At 42.5% G+C, this 26,236-nt stretch overlaps 1 protein-coding gene across 5 annotated transcripts in view; it reads left to right on the forward strand.

The window, feature by feature from the left end:
- tjp2b (tight junction protein 2b (zona occludens 2)) overlaps positions 1–26,236 on the forward strand; it is a 302,522-nt gene that overhangs the window by 179,975 nt on the left and 96,311 nt on the right. For 4 of the 5 annotated variants that reach the window (XM_082961546.1, XM_082961549.1, XM_082961548.1 and 1 more), the window contains 5 exons: positions 1,691–1,793; positions 2,619–3,249; positions 4,021–4,124; positions 4,879–5,032; positions 16,537–16,642. In XM_082961546.1, the coding sequence (XP_082817672.1) occupies positions 1,691–1,793; positions 2,619–3,249; positions 4,021–4,124; positions 4,879–5,032; positions 16,537–16,642 (1,098 nt within the window). Of the gene's footprint in view, positions 1–1,690; positions 1,794–2,618; positions 3,250–4,020; positions 4,125–4,878; positions 5,033–10,983; positions 11,198–16,536; positions 16,643–26,236 lie in introns of those variants that run through there. The other variant, XM_082961550.1, reaches the window with a different exon arrangement.

Below are 26,236 nucleotides of genomic sequence, written 5' to 3' on the forward strand. Positions count from 1 at the left end.
AGGAAGCTACTTTTGCCTACAGAAATTCAGCTAGGCTGTTCCAAGATTGATGAGGTTCTAATGTACAGTCATGGCCAAAAGTTTTGAGAATGACACAAATATTAATTTCCACAAAGTTTGCTGCTTCAGTGTCTTTAGCTATTTTTGTCAGATGTTACTATGGAATACTGAAGTATAATTACAAGCATTTCATAAGTGTCAAAGGCTTTTATTGACAATTACATGAAGTTGTTGCAAAGAGTCAATATTTGCAGTGTTGACCCTTCTTTGTCAAGACCTCTGCAATCCACCCTGGCATGCTGTCAATTAACTTCTGGGCCACATCCTGACTGATGGCAGCCCATTCTTGCATAATCAATGCTTGGAGTTTGTCAGAATTTGTGGGGTTTTGTTTGTCCACCCGCCTCTTGAGAATTGACCACAAGTTCTCAATGAGATTAAGGTCTGGCGAGTTTCCTGGCCATGGACCCAAAATATAGATGTTTTGTTCCCCGAGCCACATGGTTATCACTTTTGCCTTATGGCAAGGGGCTCCATCATGTTGTAAAAGGCATTGCTTGTCACCAAACTGTTCCTGGATGGTTGGGAGAAGTTGCTCTCGGAGGATGTGTTGGTACCATTCTTTATTCATGGCTGTGTTCTTAGGCAACATTGTGAGTGAGCCCACTCCTTTGGCTGAGAAGCAACCCCACACATGAATGGTCTCAGGATGCTTTACTGTTGGTATGACACAGGACTGATGGTAGCGCTCACCTTGTCTTCTCCGGACAAGTTTTTTTTCCGGATGCCCCAAACAATCGGAAAGGGATTCATCAGAGAAAATGACTTTACCCCAGTCCTCAGCAGTCCAATCCCTGTACCTTTTGCAGAATATCAGTCTGTCCCTGATGTTTTTCCTAGAGAGAAGTGGCTTCTTTGCTGCCCTTCTTGACACCAGGCCATCCTCCAAAAGTCTTCACCTCACTGTGCGTGCAGATGCACTCACACCAGCCTGCTGCCATTCCTGAGCAAGCTCTGTACTGGTGGTTCCCCGATCCCGCAGCTGAATCAACTTTAGGTGACGTTCCTGGCGCTTGCTGGACTTTCTTGGGCGCACTGAAGCCTTCTTCACAACAATTGAACCGCTGTCCTTGAAGTTCTTGATGATCCGATAAATGGTTGATTTAGGTGCAATCTTACTGGCAGCAATATCCTTGCCTGTGAAGCCCTTTTTGTGCATAACAATGATGACAGCACGTGTTTCCTTGCAGAAAACCATGGTTGACAGAGGAAGAACAATGATTCCAAGCACCACCCTCCTTTTGAAGCTTCCAGTCTGTTATTCGAACTCAATCAGCATGACAGAGTGATCTCCAGCCTTGTCCTCGTCAACACTCACAACTGTGTTAACAAGAGAATCACTGACATGATGTCAGCTGGTCCTTTTGTGGCAGGGCTGAATTGCGGTGGAAATGTTTTTTGGGGATTCAGTTAATTTGCATAGCAAAGAGGGACTTTGCAATGAATTGCAATTCATCTGATCACTCTTCATAACATTCTGGAGTATATGCAAATTGCCATCATACAAACTGAGGCAGCAGACTTTGTGAAAATTAATATTTGTCATTCTCAAAACTTTTGGCCACGACTGTACTCTTTCATGTGTGTTTTGTTGTTCTATGTTAACGTTACGTTGTGTTCTCTCCTCCAGTGAGAAAGATCGTGTGATCCAGGTCAACTCCATCCTCATGGACAACGTGCCTCATTCCTTTGCTGTGCAGCAGTTACGCAAATGTGGGAAGACCGCCAAGATAGTGAGTATCAGTGTGCATAGTGTTGATGTTGTTAGTAGCTAGCTGAAATGTTACAAAGTAGTCAAGATGGTGAGTACCACATATGATAGAATATGTTAGGCCATAAGGACATTGACAATATGACAATCTATTCAACATATGAAAACAGGGATGGCATAGCCTTGACATTCATCCTGGTGTAGCTGCTAGCTTAGCCACGGACAGACAGACAGACAGACAGACAGACAGACAGACAGACAGACAGACAGACAGACAGACAGACAGACAGACAGACAGACAGACAGACAGACAGACAGACAGACAGACAGACAGACAGACAGACAGACATTGTAGCAGATAGTTGTAACATTGTGACAGTGAATCACCTAGAGCACCATGCAGCCACATACTGCCTTCTGAGCTGTTTAACACTGTCAGTCCACGGAGCTGTTTAACACTGTCAGTCCACGGAGCTGTTTAACACAGTCAGTCCACGGAGCTGTTTAACACAGTCAGTCCACGGAGCTGTTTAACACTGTCAGTCCACGGAGCTGTTTAACACAGTCACACCTTTAATACTGCATAGCCCAAAATAACCCTACTGCCCCGCTCTTGCTCCCGTCGCTCTCTCTCTCTCTCTCTCTCTCTCTCTGTGAGTGTGAGTGTGGTGTGTGTGTGTGTGTGTGTGTGTGTGTGTGTGTGTGTGTGTGTGTGTGTGTTGCATGTGTTATCTACTGCGATCCTTTCCATCAAAATGCAGCAGTGTTCCAGGCCTGAGCTCTCTGCATAGCAATAGAATGTGTAATGGTTGACCCTGTCTGTCTCTCTGTGTGTGCTTCTCCTCAGACGGTGAAGAGACCTCGGAAGGTGGCTCTCCCCTCCCTGAAGCACCCGCCCTCCCCCGGAGGCGAGAGTCGAGACTTCGGCACCACCCGTTACTATGACGCCGATGACAACCAGAGTGACGGGGGCTGGCAACGTGGCAACGGTGGGCCCGGTTACACCCACGAGCCTCGTGACCTCACCCCCGACAACAAGAATTACCTGGACCCCGACTACGGCAGCCGTGGTAATCGGGGGAGGAGCCGGGGGAGGAGCCAAGAGAGGGCATCGCCAAGCCCCGAGCATCGCCGCGACAACAGCAAGGGGCGGGCCTTGGACCGGGAGCCGCCCAGTCCCGAGAAGCTGCGGTATCCACGGGAACGCAGCCGGGGGAGCAGCACGGACCGGGAGAGAGGAGAAGGGGGAGGAGGGAGTCCAGGTGGGAGGAGCTACGGCCGGGGGGACAGCTACGAGCGTGGAGGGGGGAGGTACGGGGATGTGGGAGGTACCGGAGGGAGGATGGTGAAGAGTAAGAGTAGAGACCAACTCCAGGAGCCTTCCTCCCCGGACCTCCCAAGAGGAGGAGGAGCTAGAGACCTGGAGCCCCTGGAGAAACCTGTTAACGTCCTGCTGGTCAAGAACAGACCCAACGAAGGTACCAGACATATTCTACTACAGTAACTAACCCAACGAAGGTATCAGTCATATTCTACTACAGTAACTAACCCAACGAAGGTATCAGTCATATTCTACTACAGTAACTAACCCAACGAAGGTATCAGACATATTCTACTACAGTAACTAACCCAACGAAGGTATCAGACATATTCTACTACAGTAACTAACCCAACGAAGGTATCAGACATATTCTACTACAGTAACTAACCCAACGAAGGTACCAGACATATTCTACTACAGTAACTAACCCAACGAAGGTATCAGACATATTCTACTACAGTAACTAACCCAACGAAGGTACCAGACATATTCTACTACAGTAACTAACCCAACGAAGGTACCAGACATATTCTACTACAGTAACTAACCCAACGAAGGTACCAGACATATTCTACTACAGTAACTAACCCAACGAAGGTACCAGACATATTCTACTACAGTAACTAACCCAACGAAGGTACCAGACATATTCTACTACAGTAACTAACCCAACGAAGGTATCAGACATATTCTACTACAGTAACTAACCCAACGAAGGCGAGAAGCTGTGATCGTAATGTCAGTTCCTTTACAGTAAGTGTTCGGCCCTTAGGAAGGGATGATGTATAAAGTACCAGGGGAGCATTTTTACTGCTTAGATTTTTTAAGGGTCGTGTTGTAAAGGTCAGAGGTTACGTGAGTTTTAAGGTCAGGCTTGAGGTATGTTCTCTGGTTGCTGCAGCTAGTCACTAACTGTGTGTCTGTCTAGAGTACGGTCTGCGTCTGGGCAGTCAGATCTTCATCAAGGAGATGACCAGTACAGGACTGGCTACCAAGGACGGAAACTTACAGGAGGGAGACATCATTCTCAAGGTCTACAGACACACACACACACACACACACACACACACACACACACACACACACACACACACACACACACACACACACACACACACACACACACACACACACACACACACACACACACACACACACACACACACACAGTTCATCTCTTTCTCACAGTCACATATCTTGTCACACGTCTTCACACACACACTCTCAATTTCAATGTAATTGGTTGTCATTGGCATGACTGCAAAGTAGGATGCTGCCAAATGTTTCATTTTTAATCGTTTTCCCCATTCCTCTCTTCATCTCACACCCAAACTGTCAAATCACTACTCCACTAATTTATACTCTACTTTCTCTGTTTCTCTGTTCTTCTCACTTTCTTCTTTCTCTTCTCCTCACACTCCTCTTCTCTCTTCTCTCCTATCTCTCCTCTCTCTCCTCTTCTCTCTTCTCTCTCCTCTCTCTCCTCTTCTGTCCTCTCTCTCCTCTCCTCACTCTCCTCTCCTCTTCTCTCTCCTCTCTCTCCTCTCCTCTTCTCTCACTCCTCTTCTCTCCTATCTCTCCTCTCTCTCCTTTCTCTCCTCTCCTCTCCTCTCCTCTCTCTCCTCTTCTCTCCTCTCTCTCCTCTCCTCACTCTCCTCTCCTCTTCTCTCTCCTCTCCTCTTCTCTCATATATCTCCTCTCCTCTCTCTCTTCTTCTCTCCTATATCTCCTCCTCTCTCTCCTCTCCTCTCCTTTCCTCTGCTTCCGATCTCCTCCCTCTCTTCAGATCAACGGGACAGTAACAGAGAACCTGTCTCTGAATGATGCAGGGAAGCTCATTGAGAAGTCTAGAGGAAAACTCCAGCTGGTCATCCAGAGAGACCGGAGACAGATCCTCATCCGTATCCCGCCCCTCGTCGACTCTGACTCCGAACCTGATGGTGAGTGACTGACTGGGGAGTGATAGGGATGACAGACATCTGTTCTGACCAATAGCAGAGCGGTATTCAGAGTGTAGAAGATGACGGACACCTGTCCTGACCAATGGCAGAGCAGTATTCACAGAGTATAGTGGTTTGTGTGGGTTATATTCCCTGTAGAAAGTCCCAGAAGTTGAGAGTGTGTTGGTTTTCTCTGCTCCACTGACACATCATTGATCACTGTACTAGTGTTGCATGGTATATCGAAACTTCGGTACTTTTTGGATACTAAAAAATGAAAAAACGGTTCAGTACTAGAATTTTTAAAAACTTTTGGAACTTCTGTCAAATGTGTCTCGTGCCGTATACAGATTGAGAGGGTCGAGTCTGTCTAGTAATTTGTCTGAATGTTATCTAGGGGGCAGTAGTAAGCTAGCCAGGCTACTTGTCTTCTCAAGGGGGCAGTAGTAAGCTAGCCAGGCTACTTGTCTTCTCAAGGGGGCAGTAGTAAGCTAGCCAGGCTACGTGTCTTCTCAAGGGGGCAGTAGTAAGCTAGCCAGGCTACGTGTCTTCTCAAGGGGGCAGTAGTAAGCTAGCCAGGCTACGTGTCTTCTCAAGGGGGCAGTAGTAAGCTAGCCAGGCTACGTGTCTTCTCAAGGGGGCGGTAGTAAGCTAGCCAGGCTACTTGTCTTCTTAAGGGGGCGGTAGTAAGCTAGCCAGGATACTTGTCTTCTCTAGGGGGCAGTAGTAAGCTAGCCAGGCTACGTGTCTTCTCAAGGGGGCAGTAGTAAGCTAGCCAGGCTACTTGTCTTCTCAAGGGGGCAGTAGTAAGCTAGCCAGGCTACGTGTCTTCTCAAGGGGGCAGTAGTAAGCTAGCCAGGCTACGTGTCTTCTCAAGGGGGCAGTAGTAAGCTAGCCAGGCTACGTGTCTTCTCAAGGGGGCAGTAGTAAGCTAGCCAGGCTACGTGTCTTCTCAAGGGGGCGGTAGTAAGCTAGCCAGGCTACTTGTCTTCTTAAGGGGGCGGTAGTAAGCTAGCCAGGATACTTGTCTTCTCTAGGGGGCAGTAGTAAGCTAGCCAGGCTACGTGTCTTCTCAAGGGGGCGGTAGTAAGCTAGCCAGGCTACTTGTCTTCTTAAGGGGGCGGTAGTAAGCTAGCCAGGATACTTGTCTTCTCTAGGGGGCAGTAGTAAGCTAGCCAGGCTACTTGTCTTCTTAAGGGGGCGGTAGTAAGCTAGCCAGGATACTTGTCTTCTCTAGGGGGCAGTAGTAAGCTAGCCAGGCTACTTGTCTTCTCAAGGGGGCAGTAGTAAGCTAGCCAGGCTACTTGCGCATGCAGCTGATACGGCGCGAGACACTTTTGAGATGCGAGCGAGTGAGAAAAGTGCGAGAGCATAGGTTCTTCTCATGAAGACATCATACATCCACGCCCACAGCTTGTTGACTAAACTGGCTCCAGAAGTGAACTATGGGAATACTTTGCTTACAGAGCAGATGAGGACCAGCCTACTGAAACCACTAAACAAAAGGTGCTACAAAACTACATAAAAACTATTTTACACACATTTGCATTGTGAAGTTATTCTACAAGCAACTCAATTCAGATTACATGAACATAATATATTCAGCATGACATTCATGTGAGCATTGTAATAATTACAACCCAAAAGTAATGTCGTCACAACGTAGCTTTGACAGCAATATATTTAGCTAGACTACTTTGCTTTTGTCTGGGCTTGCTATCAGTTCGTGATGTGCAGTTCACAAACGATTCATTCATCGGGGATCCTAATCAAATCAAATCTGCTCAACAAACTAGAATTAGAGAACGAATCGTTTGGGGGTCTGCAGTTTGCAAACGTCATTGTGCTTATCCAATGGCAGTCAAGCAATACATTCCACCAAGAGTCACAATCTAGTCTCTGATTCAGAGGGGTTGGGTTAAATGCGGAAGACTCATTTCTGTTGTACAACTGACTAGGTATCCCCCTTTCCTTTCAGTTGTACAACTGACTAGGTATCCCCCTTTCCTTTCAGTTGTACAACTGACTAGGTATCACCCTTTCCTTTCAGTTGTACAACTGACTAGGTATCCCCCTTTCCTTTCAGTTGTATAACTGACTAGGTATCCCCCTTTCCTTTCAGTTGTACAACTGACTAGGTATCCCCCTTTCCTTTCAGTTGTACAACTGACTAGGTATCCCCCTTTCCTTTCTGTTGTACAACTGACTAGGTATCCCCCTTTCCTTTCAGTTGTACAACTGACTAGGTATCCCCCTTTCCCTTTCAGTTGTACAACTGACTAGGTATCCCCCTTTCCTTTCTGTTGTACAACTGACTAGGTATCCCCCTTTCCTTTCAGTTGTACAACTGACTAGGTATCCCCCTTTCCTTTCAGTTGTACAACTGACTAGGTATCCCCCTTTCCCTTTCAGTTGTACAACTGACTAGGTATCCCCCTTTCCTTTCAGTTGTACAACTGACTAGGTATCCCCCTTTCCTTTCTGTTGTACAACTGACTAGGTATCCCCCTTTCCTTTCTGTTGTACAACTGACTAGGTATCCCCCTTTCCTTTCTGTTGTACAACTGACTAGGTATCCCCCTTTCCTTTCAGTTGTACAACTGACTAGGTATCCCCCTTTCCTTTCTGTTGTACAACTGACTAGGTATCACCCTTTCCTTTCAGTTGTATAACTGACTAGGTATCCCCCTTTCCATTTCTGTTGTACAACTGACTAGGTATCCCCCTTTCCTTTCAGTTGTACAACTGACTAGGTATCCCCCTTTCCTTTCAGTTGTACAACTGACTAGGTATCCCACTTTCCCTTTCTGTTGTACAACTGACTAGGTATCCCCTTTCCTTTCAGTTGTACAACTGACTAGATATCCCCCTTTCCTTTCTGTTGTACAACTGACTAGGTATCCCCCTTTCCTTTCAGTTGTATAACTGACTAGGTATCCCCCTTTCCTTTCTGTTGTACAACTGACTAGATATCTCCCTTTCCTTTCAGTTGTACAACTGACTAGGTATCCCCCTTTCCCTTTCTGTTGTACAACTGACTAGGTATCCACCTTTCCTTTCAGTTGTACAACTGACTAGATATCCCCCTTTCCTTTCTGTTGTACAACTGACTAGATATCTCCCTTTCCTTTCTGTTGTACAACTGACTAGGTATCCACCTTTCCTTTCAGTTGTACAACTGACTAGGTATCCCCCTTTCCTTTCTGTTGTACAACTGACTAGGTATCCCCCTTTCCTTTCAGTTGTACAACTGACTAGGTATCCCCCTTTCCTTTCTGTTGTACAACTGACTAGGTATCCCCCTTTCCTTTCAGTTGTACAACTGACTAGGTATCCCCCTTTCCTTTCAGTTGTACAACTGACTAGGTATCCCCCTTTCCCTTTCTGTTGTACAACTGACTAGGTATCCCCCTTTCCTTTCTGTTGTACAACTGACTAGGTATCCCCCTTTCCTTTCAGTTGTATAACTGACTAGGTATCCCCCTTTCCTTTCAGTTGTACAACTGACTAGGTATCCCCCTTTCCTTTCAGTTGTATAACTGACTAGGTATCCCCCTTTCCTTTCAGTTGTATAACTGACTAGGTATCCCCCTTTCCTTTATGTTGTACAACTGACTAGGTATCCCCCTTTCCTTTCAGTTGTACAACTGACTAGGTATCCCCCTTTCCTTTCAGTTGTACAACTGACTAGGTATCCCCCTTTCCTTTCAGTTATACAACTGACTAGGTATCCCCCTTTCCTTTCTGTTGTACAACTGACTAGATATCTCCCTTTCCTTTCTGTTGTACAACTGACTAGGTATCCCCCTTTCCTTTCAGTTGTACAACTGACTAGGTATCCCCCTTTCCTTTCAGTTGTACAACTGACTAGGTATCCCCCTTTCCTTTCAGTTGTACAACTGACTAGGTATCCCCCTTTCCTTTCAGTTGTACAACTGACTAGGTATCCCCCTTTCCTTTCAGTTGTACAACTGACTAGGTATCCCCCTTTCCCTTCTGTTGTACAACTGACTAGGTATCCCCCTTTCCTTTCTGTTGTACAACTGACTAGGTATCCCCCTTTCCTTTCAGTTGTACAACTGACTAGGTATCCCCCTTTCCCTTCTGTTGTACAACTGACTAGGTATCCCCCTTTCCTTTCTGTTGTACAACTGACTAGGTATCCCCCTTTCCCTTCTGTTGTACAACTGACTAGGTATCCCCTTTTCCTTTCAGTTGTACAACTGACTAAGTATCCCCTTTTCCTTTTTTTCCTTAGTGTGGTTGTGTCCACAACTAGACCTCGTTTCAAATGTACCAAGAAATAATCGTATTTGTAACCAACAAATGTACAATGAACAAATGTACATTGTTTAAAGCACACGTTTACAACTCTGTCGAAAAATAACAACTCCAATTAAGCCCATTATGGTGAACGACATGTGAAGGAGAAGCTTGTAGAATCATGACACTTTTGGGTTTTCAGTTCATCGTTCACTAGTAGCGGGTCCTGCGTGCTTTGGGCATTACCAACTCAAATGAACAAAATTAGTCAAAATATGTTTTATTTGACTGAATGAGTCGAAATGATCCAAGTAAGTTAAAAGAGCCGAACTTCCTATCACTACTCGCAGTAGCCAGTCATCAGCCCTGGGCGGAGCATTGCACCCTGATAGATGAAATGCACTATGGGAATTGTAGTATGCTATGTAAAATCCATTGCATAGCTATGGTGTGTATACTATTGCAATATAGACGTTTCTGAAATGAGCTTCTAAGTGTTCTGTGTCATAATAAATACAATTATTTAGCTGTAATGAATAATGTATCATATAAGTCTACTGAATGTCATTTGACCCGATATTATGAACATAGATGAGATTTTTTTTTTTTAATAACGCTCAGAGGTTATTCTCTGATTTTAGCTAATGTGCCAAATGTTTTTGCTGTGGGATCGTTTGGTGTCAAGTATTGTTCTGGTATCGAGTATCGTTTCGGTATCGAGTATCGTTCTGGTATCGACTATCGTTCTGGTATCGACTATCGTTCTGGTATCGACTATCGTTCTGGTATCGACTATCGTTTCGTTATCGAGTATCATTTCGGTATCGAGTATCGTTCTGGAATCGAGTATCGTTCTGGTATGGAGTATCGTTTCGGTATCGTATCGTTTTGCTATCGAGTATCGTGATACTTAACCTGGTATCGAAGTCAGAATTCTGGTATCGTGACAACACTACACTCTACAGTACAGTATAGTGTTGCCAAGTCTCGTTGGGTTGCCAAGTCTCATTGGGTTGCCAAGTCTCATTGGCAACACATTTACATTTACATTTAAGTCATTTAGTAGACGCTCTTATCCAGAGCGACAACACTATACAGTCATCATGATCATGAAAACCAACCATTCTTTGACTCAACACTGGGTGTTTCATAAGCATGAATACGGTCTAATCACTTCAATTGACAATGTTGTGTACTTTACATTTGCAGATTAAAGGGGTCAAATAGGAAATATATTACAGCTGATACAGATCAGTTTAGGAGTGTGAAGATACTCTATATTAGTCATCAGTAGAAAACCATATTCAAAAGTATTCAATGACATTATTTAAACATTCCTCAAGAGTTGACAGACACCAATCAGGCCACGGTCCTGTTGAGGTAAAAATATCTGGCTTTTAACGGGTTAAAAATAAAAAGGGACACGAAATTATGTATTGTCACTGTCATGTCACAGAGGTCACCCAGTCCATTCTTAGTTTACTTAGTTTACTTCTAGGACAGACAGAGTCACCTAAAGTGGTTCATTACTAGCCTAAGTACACTATTTACTAGCCTAAGTACACAATTTACTAGCCTAAGTACACTATTTACTAGCCTAAGTACACTACTAACTCATACTAGGAAGTTAAACAGAATATACAGTGTAGCCAACAAAAGAGAAATCCTTTTTGTCTTCTCTCTTCCAGATTAAATGTCATACTATTAGATGAAGGCCCACCCAAGACAGACTCACACTACAGTAACGTTTGGTTGCCTTTAAGCTGTAAAAATGAACCGTGCCACAACACTGCTACACTACTACAAGTTGTCAAGCTTTTACACTTTGCACTTCCTTTTTGCTATTATACTTTATTTTTTTTTACACTTTCCTAAAACGAATAAAGTATTTTAATCACTTTCTATTTTGTACTGTGTGATTTATTAAGTACAGTAGGTTGAATAATGCCAATGGAACACATGTTTTCTTTTTACTGTCCATTTATAAATATTTTACTGTACATTTAATTGTACTTAAAAGTACATACAGAACAAATACATCTTAGATTTGTACCACTTAAAGTGAATTGTTATTCTTCCCATAGCTTTAATACTGAGTACACCATATTCTGTCATTAGTGAAAACCTGCAACAACTTAGTAACTTGACTACTATTCAATTCCAAATACAGGAAGTTGCATGAAAAACCAAGGCAAGATTACCTCATCATTATAACCATAGTAACAACATATTAATATTCTTCCTTCAGTGTTTAACAGGAGTTGAATACTACGGAATTTGAGTGAATTAGTGGCAGTGTTTTTGTCTCAACCTATATTGTTTGTTCAACGTACAGCATCACATTACCACGTTATTTTCAGGGCTAATCATACATGGTCTGTTCCTGTCATTGTGGCTGTGATAGACTGATCTCAGTCCAGCCCGTGAAAACAGACCTGACTTCCCTGCCTGTCAACTGTCACAGTAAATCAGCGCGGACAGGCTGATTACCAGGAAGTAGTGTGTGCCTGAAGGCCCCTATAGGCTGAAGACAGGGAATGGGAGAACAGAGAAGAACAGGATCACTGTCAGGTTGCCTGTCAGCCTGTCTTTCTGTCGTTCTGTCAATCCAGCCGACTGTCTGTTTGCCAGGCTGTCTGTTTGTTGGGTTGATTGTCTAGCCGTCTGTCTAGCCTTCTACGCCATCAAAGGGAACATAAAACTTGACATAGGAATAGGATCTGACTAAAAATCTTCACAAACAGACCCCACAGAGCCCCAGGACAGAAACACAAGTAGATCCAACCAAATCATGAGAAAACAAAAAAATCACTATTTGACACCCTGGAAAGAATCAACCACAAATTGGAGCGAACTAGAATGCTACCTGGCCCTAAACAGAGTACACAGTGGCAGAACACCTGACCACTGTTACTGACCCAAAATTAAGAAAATCCTTGACTTTGTACAGACTCAGTGAGCATAGCCTTGCTATTGAGAGACCTGGATCTCGAGAGAAGTGCTGTGATGTGTGATGTGATGTGAGAGATGTGCACACTGGCCACAAAATGAGGTGAAAACTGAGCTGCACTTCCTAACCTCCTGCCAAATGTATGACCATATTAGAGACACATATTTCCCTCAGACATTGATCAACTCCCATATCTGCTAGGCAAAATACTGCAGTGTGCCATCACAGCAGCAAGATTTGTGGCCCGTTGCAGTAAGATTTGTGGCCCGTTGCCATGACAAAAGGGCAACCAGTAAATACCACCAATATTTATCTGTTTATTTATCTAGAGTCTAGACTAAAGGACAGACCACTCTGTTCAGTACAAAACACCAAACACACCGGTTAAACCAACCACAGTGCACAAGCTTTGACCTGTTCCTTTCATGTTTCCATGTTTCAATTCACCCGTCAATAAACCCATTCACCTCTCTTATTTTAATACCCACCAGTTATTATTATGTGTGGCTCTCCTGCTAGAAATACACAACTTTTTCTTATGAGGCATGTCTGTCTGTCGGGATGTCTGTCGGGATGTTTGTCGGGTCGGTCTGTCGGGCTTTCTGTTTGTCTGTCTGTCTGTCTGTCTGTCTGTCTGTCTGTCTGTCTGTCTGTCTGTCTGTCTGTCTGTCTGTCTAGCTAGCCATCTGTGTCTGTTTGTCTGTCTGTCCTGACTTCTGTTGGGCTGTGTCTGTCCATCTGCCTGTCTGTCCAGCCATCTGTCTGTCAGGCTGTCTGTTGGGCTGCCTGTCTGTCCAGCTGTCTTTCTGTCCAGCTGTATGCCTGTCTGTCCAGCCATCTGCCTGTCTGTCTAGCCATCTGTCTGTCAGGCTGTCTGTTGGGCTGCCTGTCAGTCTGTCTATCTGTCGTCTGTCTGCCAGCCAGTCTGTCTATCCGGCCATCTGTCTGTTTGTCAGGCTGTCTGTTTGTTGGGTTGATTGTCTAGCCGCCGGTCTGTCAGGCTGTCTTGCTGTCTTCCTGTCTGTCTAGCTGTCTGTTTGCATGTTTAGCTGCCCGGCTGTCTGCCTGTCTGTCCTGTCATCTACCTGTCTGTCTAGCCGCCTTCCTTTCTGTCAGACTGTCTGCCTGTCTGTCTGGCTGTCTTCCTGTCTGTCTAGTTGTCTGCCTGTCTGTCTAGCTGTCTGTTTTTTCTGTCTACCCATCTCTGTCGGGCTGTCTGTCTGTCGGGCTGTCTGTCTTTTGGGCTGGCTGTCTGTCGGTCTGTCTGTCTGTTGGGCTGTCTGTCAGGCTGTCTGTCTGTCGGGCTGTCTGTCTGTCGGGCTGTCTGTCTGTTGGTCTGTCTGGCTGTTGGGCTGTCTGTCTGTCGAGCTGTCTGTCTGTTGGGCTGTCTGTCTGTCAGGCTGTCTGTCAGTCAGGCTGTCTGTCTGTCAATAGCTCTTTACAGGAGCTGCTCATGAGGACTGTTAATGCAACCGGATCATGTACTTTCAGATACAACACCACCATTCACAGTAACACCCAGATACAACACCACCATTCACAGTAACACCCAGATACAACACCACCATTCACAGTAACACCCAGATACAACACCACCATTCACAGTAACACCCAGATACAACACCACCATTCACAGTAACACCCTCGCCTCTCCCTCCCTCCCTCTATCTCTCTCTCTCTCTCTCTCTTTCTCCCTGATGAGGACCAGTCATCACTTTTTCCCCTCCACTGTTCTTCCCTACTGCGTTACAGCTACAGTCTGTCTGAATGATTCTAACTCTGATGTAATTAATAGAGATGTAATGGCCTGTCCCAGGGAAACATCACCATGGTCACTATCACATTCACTCAAATCCCTTTTTAATTGGCCAAAAATTCTATGTGAAAAATGTATTTGGTAATGGAGTGAGACAGAATACACTACGACGCTGTAGCTAATGCCAACTGCTTAGATCAATGGGGTATAGTCTAGTGCCTTGAGTTCTGACCAGGAAAAACTCTGGGCTAGAGTTTAGGGTTATAACGAAAGGCCTGGAGTTTTTCCTAGTTAGTGTTACGTGGTAAGGAACAACTCAGGGCACTAGATATGATCTTTCCATCTACACATGGCACTCTCAAGGTCTCTATCCCTCTCTCTTTCTCTCTCTCTCTCTCATTCTCTCTCTTTCTCTCTCTCTCTAACACCTGGCTCCCGCTTTTCCGCATGCACACACATCCCCTTCTCCTCTCCTCCTGTCCTCATCCTCTCCTTCTTCCCCTCTCCTCCTCTCCCAAATCTAGGACAGCCACAGTTTGAGAAGGTAAAAACCATGACAGACAAATGAAAGGCATCTCATTGGCAAAGCGATCAGAGGGAATAAACAGAGCAGAGTGACTGAGTACTGTTAGATCTCTGTAATGTACAGCACAGTCTGTATGTGTCAGGACTGTTAGATCTCTGTACTGTACAGCACAGTCTGTATGTGTCAGGAGTGTTAGATCTCTGTACTGTACAGCACAGTCTGTATGTGTCAGGACTGTTAGATCTCTGTACTGTACAGCACAGTCTGTATGTGTCAGGAGTGTTAGATCTCTGTACTGTACAGCACAGTCTGTATGTGTCAGGAGTGTTAGATCTCTGTACTGTACAGCACAGTCTGTATGTGTCAGGACTGTTAGATCTCTGTACTGTACAGCACAGTCTGTATGTGTCAGGAGTGTAGTACAGGCCCAGTGTGGCTACAGGTGCTCACTACCTTTTCATTTCACTGTTATGAAACCAGACAGACAATCTAATACATATCTGATCTATCTAGATGTAGAATACATAGCCACACTGATCTGGATTAATCTGATCTATCTAGTTATAGAATACATAGCCACACTGATCTGGATTAATCTGATCTATCTAGTTGTAGAATACATAGCCACACTGATCTGGATTAATCTGATCTATCTAGTTGTAGAATACATAGCCACACTGATCTGGATTAATCTGATCTATCTAGTTGTAGAATACATAGCCACACTGATCTGGATTAATCTGATCTATTTAGTTGTAGAATACATAGCCACACTGATCTGGATTAATCTGATCTATCTAGTTGTAGAATACATAGCCACACTGATCTGGATTAATCTGATCTATCTAGTTGTAGAATACATAGCCACACTGATCTGATCTATCTAGTTGTAGAATACATAGCCACACTGATCTGGATTAATCTGATCTATCTAGTTGTAGAATACATAGCCACACTGATCTGGATTAATCTGATCTATCTAGTTGTAGAATACATAGCCACACTGATCTGGATTAATCTGATCTATCTAGTTGTAGAATACATGCCCACGCGGCGACACGGTGCATGCCCCGCTGGATTAATCTGATCTATCTAGTTGTAGAATACATAGCCCCGACGGACTGCATCGTGGATCTGCCCACGATCTGGATCTGATCCTAGTTGTAGAATACATAGCCACACTGATCTGGATTAATCTGATCTATCTAGTTGTAGAATACATAGCCACACTGATCTGGATTAATCTGATCTATCGGTAGTCTGCCCCTGACGGACGACTACAGGTAGCGCTACACTGATCTGGATTAATCTGATCTATCTAGTTGTAGAATACATAGCCCCGACGGACTGCATCTGGAGACTGCCCACGACGGGCCCTCTTTAATTGTTATGAGTCATGGATAGTATCATATTTCATACTAAATACTTTATGTCAGCCATTTTATCATGACTTTGTCAGATGTTCAGAGTTTCTAACAGTCATTCTGGATTAGATTGACAGTATAGAACAGAACTGTATGCAGTGTGAGGTCACTCAGAGCATGTTATAGAGAGGCAGAACATTCTTCAGTTCCTCCACCTCTATCTGATTCCAACACAGCTAGGAGACTGGTGATGGGCCTTCTTCTTGGGACAACCAATCAGGTTTCCACTGGTGTACAAATTCTCCTGGTGAAGTGAACACAGTGAATACGATATGCTTATGTCTAATCTCTCTGTTTCTCACTCACTCTCTCTCACTCTCTCCAACTCTCTCTTTCTTTCTCCCCTCTCTTTCTCCCTCTCTCTCTCACTCCCCCTCTCTCTCTTCCTCCCTCTCTCTCTCCTCTCTCTCTTTCTCCTCTCTCTTTTCCCCTCTCTCTCGCTCCGCCTCTCTCTCTTCCTCCCTCTCTCTCTCCTCTCTCTCTCTTTCTTTCTCCCCTCTCTCTCTCTCTTACTCTCCCTCTCTATCACTTTCTCTCTCTCTCTCTCTGTCTCTCTCTCTCTCTTTCTCTATCTCTTTCTCTCAGATATTTCAGAGATGGAGTCCTACCATTCCTACTCTCCCCAGGAGGACAGGAGATCTCGCCAGTCTGACCTGTCCTCCCATTCCTCTAATGAGAGAGACTACCCCAGGTAGGATGGAGGGAGGGAGTAATAGTAGTTCTATAATAGATAGAGATGGAGAGAGAATTTAACCCATTCCTCTAATGAGAGAGACTACCCCAGGTAGGATGGAGGGAGTTATAGTAGTTCTATAATAGATAGAGATGGAGAGAGAGAATTTAACCCATTCCTCTAATGAGAGAGACTACCCCAGGTAGGATGGAGGGAGGGAGTAATAGTAGTTCTATAATAGATAGAGATGGAGAGAGAGAATTTAACCCATTGCTCTAATGAGAGAGACTACCCCAGGTAGGATGGAGGGAGGGAGTTATAGTAGTTCTATAATAGATAGAGATGGAGAGAGAGAATTTAACGTGTCCGTTGATGAATAGATGGATATGAGAAGAGGAGAAGAACACAGATACAGTGTACCTCAGTCAGAAATATTATGAAAGTTGTTACTGTACAATAAATAATACACTACATTCTTAGTATCCAACCTGACTGGATGGATGTGAGATGAGTTACAGGAGGTGAGCTACAATATAGGTCAGGTACTGTTCCAGTATACTGTAGGTCAGATAGAGTTACTGTTCCAGTATAGATTTTACCAGGTAAGTTGACTGAGAACACATTCTCATTTACAGCAACAACCTGGGGAATAGTTTCAGGGATGAATGATCTAATTGTAAACTGGGGATGATTAGGTGACCATGATGGTATGAGGGCCAGATTGGGAATTTAGCCAGGACACCAGGATTAACACCCCTACTCTTACGATAAGTGCAACGGGATCTTTAATGACCACAGAGAGTCAGGACACCCATTTACCATCCCATCCAAAAGACAGCACCCTACACAGGGCAGTGTCCTGAGGCATTGGGATCTTTTTTAGACAAGAGGAAAAAGTGCCTCCTACTGGCCCTCCAACACCACTTCCAGCAGCATCTGGTCTCCCATCCAGGGACTGACCAGGACCAACCCTGCTTAGCTTCAGAAGCAAGCCAGCAGTGGGATGCAGGGTGGTACGCTGCTGGCGACAATCAGGATCAGGTAGAGTTACTGTTCCAGTATTGTTCTAGTATAGATCAGGTAGAGGTACTGTTCCAGTATTGTTCTAGTATACTGTAGGTCAGGTAGAGGTACTGTTCCAGTATTGTTCCAGTATAGATCAGGTAGAGGTACTGTTCCAGTATTGTTCTAGTATACTGTAGGTCAGGTAGAGGTACTGTTCCAGTATTGTTCCAGTATAGATCAGGTAGAGTTACTGTTCCAATATTGTTCCCGTATAGATCAGGTAGAGTTACAGTTCCAGTATTGTTCTAGTATACTGTAGGTCAGGTAGAGTTACTGTTCCAGTATTGTTCTAGTATAGATCAGGTAGAGTTACTGTTCCAGTATTGTTCTAGTATACTGTAGGTCAGGTAGAGTTACTGTTCCAGTATTGTTCTAGTATAGGTCAGGTAGAGTTACTGTTCTATTATTGTTCTAGTATACTGTAGGTCAGGTAGAGGTACTGTTCCAGTATTGTTCTAGTATAGATCAGGTAGAGGTACTGTTCCAGTATTGTTCCAGTATAGATCAGGTAGAGTTACTATTCCAGTATTGTTCTAGTATAGATCAGGTAGAGGTACAGTTCCAGTATTGTTCTAGTATAGATCAGGTAGAGTTACTGTTCCAGTATTGTTCTAGTATAGATCAGGTAGAGTTACTGTTCCAGTATTGATCTAGTATACTGTAGGTCAGGTAGAGGTACTGTTTCAGTATTGTTCTAGTATAGATCAGGTAGAGTTACTGTTCCATTATTGTTCTAGTATACTGTAGGTCAGGTAGAGGTACTGTTCCAGTATTGTTCTAGTATACTGTAGGTCAGGTAGAGTTACTGTTCCATTATTGTTCTAGTATACTGTAGGTCAGGTAGAGTTACTGTTCCAGTATTGTTGTAGTATAGATCAGGTAGAGGTACTGTTCCAGTATTGTTCTAGTATACTGTAGGTCAGGTAGAGGTACTGTTCCAGTATTGTTCCAGTATAGATCAGGTAGAGTTACTGTTCCAATATTGTTCCCGTATAGATCAGGTAGAGTTACAGTTCCAGTATTGTTCTAGTATACTGTAGGTCAGGTAGAGTTACTGTTCCAGTATTGTTCTAGTATAGATCAGGTAGAGTTACTGTTCCAGTATTGTTCTAGTATACTGTAGGTCAGGTAGAGGTACTGTTCCAGTATTGTTCTAGTATAGATCAGGTAGAGGTACTGTTCCAGTATTGTTCCAGTATAGATCAGGTAGAGTTACTATTCCAGTATTGTTCTAGTATAGATCAGGTAGAGGTACAGTTCCAGTATTGTTCTAGTATAGATCAGGTAGAGTTACTGTTCCAGTATTGTTCTAGTATAGATCAGGTAGAGTTACTGTTCCAGTATTGATCTAGTATACTGTAGGTCAGGTAGAGGTACTGTTTCAGTATTGTTCTAGTATAGATCAGGTAGAGTTACTGTTCCATTATTGTTCTAGTATACTGTAGGTCAGGTAGAGGTACTGTTCCAGTATTGTTCTAGTATACTGTAGGTCAGGTAGAGTTACTGTTCCATTATTGTTCTAGTATACTGTAGGTCAGGTAGAGTTACTGTTCCAGTATTGTTGTAGTATAGATCAGGTAGAGGTACTGTTCCAGTATTGTTCTAGTATACTGTAGGTCAGGTAGAGGTACTGTTCCAGTATTGTTCTAGTATAGATCAGGTAGAGGTACTGTTCCAGTATTGTTCCAGTATATATCAGGTAGAGTTACTGTTCCAGTATTGTTCCAGTATAGATCAGGTAGAGTTACTGTTCCAGTATTGTTCTAGTATAGATCAGGTAGAGTTACAGTTCCAGTACTGTTCTAGTATAGATCAGGTAGAGTTACTGTTCCAGTATTGTTCTAGTATACTGTAGGTCAGGTAGAGGTACTGTTCCAGTATTGTTCCAGTATAGATCAGGTAGAGTTACTGTTCCAGTATTGTTCTAGTATAGATCAGGTAGAGTTACAGTTCCAGTATTGTTCTAGTATAGATCAGGTAGAGTTACTGTTCCAGTATTGTTCTAGTATACTGTAGGTCAGGTAGAGGTACTGTTCCAGTATTGTTCTAGTATAGATCAGGTAGAATTACTGTTCCAGTATTGTTCTAGTATAGATCAGGTAGAGTTACTGTTCCAGTATTGTTCTAGTATAGATCAGGTAGAGTTACTGTTCCAGTATTGTTCTAGTATACTGTAGGTCAGGTAGAGGTACTGTTCCAGTATTGTTCTAGTATAGATCAGGTAGAGTTACTGTTCCAGTATTGTTATAGTATAGATCAGGTAGAGTTACTGTTCCAGTATTGTTCTAGTATACTGTAGGTCAGGTAGAGGTACTGTTTCAGTATTGTTCTAGTATACTGTAGGTCAGGTAGAGTTACTGTTCCAGTATTGTTCTAGTATAGATCAGGTAGAGTTACTGTTCCAGTATTGATCTAGTATACTGTAGGTCAGGTAGAGTTACTGTTCCATTATTGTTCTAGTATACTGTAGGTCAGGTAGAGGTACTGTTCCAGTACTGTTCTAGTATAGATCAGGTAGAGTTACTGTTCCAGTATTGTTCTAGTATAGGTCAGGTAGAGTTACTGTTCCAGTATTGTTCTAGTATAGATCAGGTAGAGGTACTGTTCCAGTATTGTTCTAGTATACTGTAGGTCAGGTAGAGGTACTGTTCCAGTATTGTTCCAGTATAGATCAGGTAGAGTTACTGTTCAAGTATTGATCTAGTATACTGTAGGTCAGGTAGAGTTACTGTTCTATTATTGTTCTAGTATACTGTAGGTCAGGTAGAGGTACTGTTCCAGTATTGTTCTAGTATAGATCAGGTAGACTTACTGTTCCAGTATTGTTCTAGTATACTGTAGGTCAGGTAGAGGTACTGTTCCAGTATTGTTCCAGTATAGATCAGGTAGAGTTACTGTTCCAGTATTGTTCTAGTATAGATCAGGTAGAGTTACAGTTCCAGTATTGTTCTAGTATAGATCAGGTAGAGTTACTGTTCCAGTATTGTTCTAGTATACTGTAGGTCAGGTAGAGGTACTGTTCCAGTATTGTTCTAGTATAGATCAGGTAGAATTACTGTTCCAGTATTGTTCTAGTATAGATCAGGTAGAGTTACTGTTCCAGTATTGTTCTAGTATACTGTAGGTCAGGTAGAGGTACTGTTCCAGTATTGTTCTAGTATACTGTAGGTCAGGTAGAGGTATTGTTCTAGTATAGGTCAGGTAGAGTTACTGTTCCAGTATTGTTCTAGTATAGATCAGGTAGAGTTACTGTTCCAGTATTGTTCTAGTATACTGTAGGTCAGGTAGAGGAACTGTTCCAGTATTGTTCTAGTATAGATCAGGTAGAGTTACTGTTCCAGTATTGTTATAGTATAGATCAGGTAGAGTTACTGTTCCAGTATTGTTCTAGTAAACTGTAGGTCAGGTAGAGGTACTGTTTCAGTATTGTTCTAGTATACTGTAGGTCAGGTAGAGTTACTGTTCCAGTATTGTTCTAGTATAGATCAGGTAGAGTTACTGTTCCAGTATTGATCTAGTATACTGTAGGTCAGGTAGAGTTACTGTTCCATTATTGTTCTAGTATACTGTAGGTCAGGTAGAGGTACTGTTCCAGTACTGTTCTAGTATAGATCAGGTAGAGTTACTGTTCCAGTATTGTTCTAGTATAGGTCAGGTAGAGTTACTGTTCCAGTATTGTTCTAGTATAGATCAGGTAGAGGTACTGTTCCAGTATTGTTCTAGTATACTGTAGGTCAGGTAGAGGTACTGTTCCAGTATTGTTCCAGTATAGATCAGGTAGAGTTACTGTTCAAGTATTGATCTAGTATACTGTAGGTCAGGTAGAGTTACTGTTCTATTATTGTTCTAGTATACTGTAGTTCAGGTAGAGGTACTGTTCCAGTATTGTTCTAGTATAGATCAGGTAGACTTACTGTTCCAGTATTGTTCTAGTATACTGTAGGTCAGGTAGAGGTACTGTTCCAGTATTGTTCTAGTATACTGTAGGTCAGGTAGAGTTACTGTTCCAGTATTGTTCTAGTATAGATCAGGTAGAGTTACTGTTCCAGTATTGATCTAGTATACTGTAGGTCAGGTAGAGGTACTGTTCCAGTATTGTTCCAGTATAGATCAGGTAGAGTTACTGTTCCATTATTGTTCTAGTATACTGTAGGTCAGGTAGAGGTACTGTTCCAGTACTGTTCTAGTATACTGTAGGTCAGGTAGAGTTACTGTTCCATTATTGTTCTAGTATACTGTAGGTCAGGTAGAGTTACTGTTCCAGTATTGTTGTAGTATAGATCAGGTAGAGGTACTGTTCCAGTATTGTTCTAGTATACTGTAGGTCAGGTAGAGGTACTGTTCCAGTATTGTTCCAGTATAGATCAGGTAGAGTTACTGTTCCAGTATTGTTCCCGTATAGATCAGGTAGAGTTACAGTTCCAGTACTGTTCTAGTATACTGTAGGTCAGGTAGAGTTACTGTTCCAGTATTGTTCTAGTATAGATCAGGTAGAGTTACTGTTCCAGTATTGTTCTAGTATACTGTAGGTCAGGTAGAGGTACTGTTCCAGTATTGTTCTAGTATAGATCAGGTAGAGGTACTGTTCCAGTATTGTTCCAGTATAGATCAGGTAGAGTTACTATTCCAGTATTGTTCTAGTATAGATCAGGTAGAGGTACAGTTCCAGTATTGTTCTAGTATACTGTAGTTCAGGTAGAGTTACTGTTCCAGTATTGTTCTAGTATAGATCAGGTAGAGTTACTGTTCCAGTATTGATCTAGTATACTGTAGGTCAGGTAGAGGTACTGTTTCAGTATTGTTCTAGTATAGATCAGGTAGAGTTACTGTTCCATTATTGTTCTAGTATACTGTAGGTCAGGTAGAGGTACTGTTCCAGTATTGTTCTAGTATACTGTAGGTCAGGTAGAGTTACTGTTCCAGTATTGTTCTAGTATACTGTAGGTCAGGTAGAGTTACTGTTCCAGTATTGTTCTAGTATAGATCAGGTAGAGGTACTGTTCCAGTATTGTTCTAGTATACTGTAGGTCAGGTAGAGGTACTGTTCCAGTATTGTTCTAGTATAGATCAGGTAGAGGTACTGTTCCAGTATTGTTCCAGTATATATCAGGTAGAGTTACTGTTCCAGTATTGTTCCAGTATAGATCAGGTAGAGTTACTGTTCCAGTATTGTTCTAGTATAGATCAGGTAGAGTTACAGTTCCAGTACTGTTCTAGTATAGATCAGGTAGAGTTACTGTTCCAGTATTGTTCTAGTATACTGTAGGTCAGGTAGAGGTACTGTTCCAGTATTGTTCCAGTATAGATCAGGTAGAGTTACTGTTCCAGTATTGTTCTAGTATAGATCAGGTAGAGTTACAGTTCCAGTATTGTTCTAGTATAGATCAGGTAGAGTTACTGTTCCAGTATTGTTCTAGTATACTGTAGGTCAGGTAGAGGTACTGTTCCAGTATTGTTCTAGTATAGATCAGGTAGAATTACTGTTCCAGTATTGTTCTAGTATAGATCAGGTAGAGTTACTGTTCCAGTATTGTTCTAGTATAGATCAGGTAGAGTTACTGTTCCAGTATTGTTCTAGTATACTGTAGGTCAGGTAGAGGTACTGTTCCAGTATTGTTCTAGTATAGATCAGGTAGAGTTACTGTTCCAGTATTGTTCTAGTATAGATCAGGTAGAGTTACTGTTCCAGTATTGTTCTAGTATACTGTAGGTCAGGTAGAGGTACTGTTCCAGTATTGTTCTAGTATACTGTAGGTCAGGTAGAGTTACTGTTCCAGTATTGTTCTAGTATAGATCAGGTAGAGTTACTGTTCCAGTATTGATCTAGTATACTGTAGGTCAGGTAGAGTTACTGTTCCATTATCTGTTCTAGTATACTGTAGGTCAGGTAGAGGTACTGTTCCAGTACTGTTCTAGTATAGATCAGGTAGAGTTACTGTTCCAGTATTGTTCTAGTATAGGTCAGGTAGAGTTACTGTTCCAGTATTGTTCTAGTATAGATCAGGTAGAGGTACTGTTCCAGTATTGTTCTAGTATACTGTAGGTCAGGTAGAGGTACTGTTCCAGTATTGTTCCAGTATAGATCAGGTAGAGTTACTGTTCAAGTATTGATCTAGTATACTGTAGGTCAGGTAGAGTTACTGTTCTATTATTGTTCTAGTATACTGTAGGTCAGGTAGAGGTACTGTTCCAGTATTGTTCTAGTATAGATCAGGTAGACTTACTGTTCCAGTATTGTTCTAGTATACTGTAGGTCAGGTAGAGGTACTGTTCCAGTATTGTTCCAGTATAGATCAGGTAGAGTTACTGTTCCAGTATTGTTCTAGTATAGATCAGGTAGAGTTACAGTTCCAGTATTGTTCTAGTATAGATCAGGTAGAGTTACTGTTCCAGTATTGTTCTAGTATACTGTAGGTCAGGTAGAGGTACTGTTCCAGTATTGTTCTAGTATAGATCAGGTAGAATTACTGTTCCAGTATTGTTCTAGTATAGATCAGGTAGAGTTACTGTTCCAGTATTGTTCTAGTATACTGTAGGTCAGGTAGAGGTACTGTTCCAGTATTGTTCTAGTATACTGTAGGTCAGGTAGAGGTATTGTTCTAGTATAGGTCAGGTAGAGTTACTGTTCCAGTATTGTTCTAGTATAGATCAGGTAGAGTTACTGTTCCAGTATTGTTCTAGTATACTGTAGGTCAGGTAGAGGAACTGTTCCAGTATTGTTCTAGTATAGATCAGGTAGAGTTACTGTTCCAGTATTGTTATAGTATAGATCAGGTAGAGTTACTGTTCCAGTATTGTTCTAGTAAACTGTAGGTCAGGTAGAGGTACTGTTTCAGTATTGTTCTAGTATACTGTAGGTCAGGTAGAGTTACTGTTCCAGTATTGTTCTAGTATAGATCAGGTAGAGTTACTGTTCCAGTATTGATCTAGTATACTGTAGGTCAGGTAGAGTTACTGTTCCATTATTGTTCTAGTATACTGTAGGTCAGGTAGAGGTACTGTTCCAGTACTGTTCTAGTATAGATCAGGTAGAGTTACTGTTCCAGTATTGTTCTAGTATAGGTCAGGTAGAGTTACTGTTCCAGTATTGTTCTAGTATAGATCAGGTAGAGGTACTGTTCCAGTATTGTTCTAGTATACTGTAGGTCAGGTAGAGGTACTGTTCCAGTATTGTTCCAGTATAGATCAGGTAGAGTTACTGTTCAAGTATTGATCTAGTATACTGTAGGTCAGGTAGAGTTACTGTTCTATTATTGTTCTAGTATACTGTAGGTCAGGTAGAGGTACTGTTCCAGTATTGTTCTAGTATAGATCAGGTAGACTTACTGTTCCAGTATTGTTCTAGTATACTGTAGGTCAGGTAGAGGTACTGTTCCAGTATTGTTCTAGTATACTGTAGGTCAGGTAGAGTTACTGTTCCAGTATTGTTCTAGTATAGATCAGGTAGAGTTACTGTTCCAGTATTGATCTAGTATACTGTAGGTCAGGTAGAGGTACTGTTCCAGTATTGTTCCAGTATAGATCAGGTAGAGTTACTGTTCCAGTATTGATCTAGTATACTGTAGGTCAGGTAGAGGTACTGTTCCAGTATTGTTCTAGTATAGATCAGGTAGAGTTACTGTTCCAGTATTGTTCTAGTATACTGTAGGTCAGTTAGAGGTACTGTTCCAGTATTGTTCTAGTATACTGTAGGTCAGGTAGAGGTACTGTTCCAGTATTGTTCCAGGATAGATCAGGTAGAGTTACTGTTCCAGTATTGTTCTAGTATAGATCAGGTAGAGTTACTGTTCCAGTATTGTTCTAGTATAGATCAGGTAGAGTTACTGTTCCATTATTGTTCTAGTATACTGTAGGTCAGGTAGAGGTACTGTTCCATTATTGTTCTAGTATACTGTAGGTCAGGTAGAGGTACTGTTCCAGTATTGTTCTAGTATAGATCAGGTAGAGTTACTGTTCCAGTATTGTTCTAGTATACTGTAGGTCAGGTAGAGGTACTGTTCCAGTATTGTTCTAGTATACTGTAGGTCAGGTAGAGGTACTGTTCCAGTATTGTTCTAGTATACTGTAGGTCAGGTAGAGTTACTGTTCCATTATTGTTCTAGAATACTGTATGTCAGGTAGAGGTACTGTTCCAGTATTGTTCTAGTATAGATCAGGTAGAGTTACTTTTCCACTATTGTTCTAGTATACTGTAGGTCAGGTAGAGGTACTGTTCCAGTATTGTTCCAGTATAGATCAGGTAAGGTTACTGTTCCAGTATTGATCTAGTATACTGTAGGTCAGGTAGAGTTACTGTTCCAGTATTGTTCCAGTATAGATCAGGTAGAGTTACTGTTCCAGTATTGTTCTAGTATACTGTAGGTCAGGTAGAGGTACTGTTCCAGTATTGTTCTAGTATAGATCAGGTAGAGTTACTGTTCCAGTATTGTTCTAGTATACTGTAGGTCAGGTAGAGGTACTGTTCCAGTATTGTTCTAGTATAGATCAGGTAGAGGTACTGTTCCAGTATTGTTCTAGTATACTGTAGGTCAGGTAGAGGTACTGTTC

Source organism: Salmo salar, chromosome 15 (genome assembly GCF_965601325.2).
Source record: "Salmo salar chromosome 15, fSalSal1, whole genome shotgun sequence".
In the NCBI taxonomy this organism is placed as follows: domain Eukaryota; kingdom Metazoa; phylum Chordata; class Actinopteri; order Salmoniformes; family Salmonidae; genus Salmo; species Salmo salar.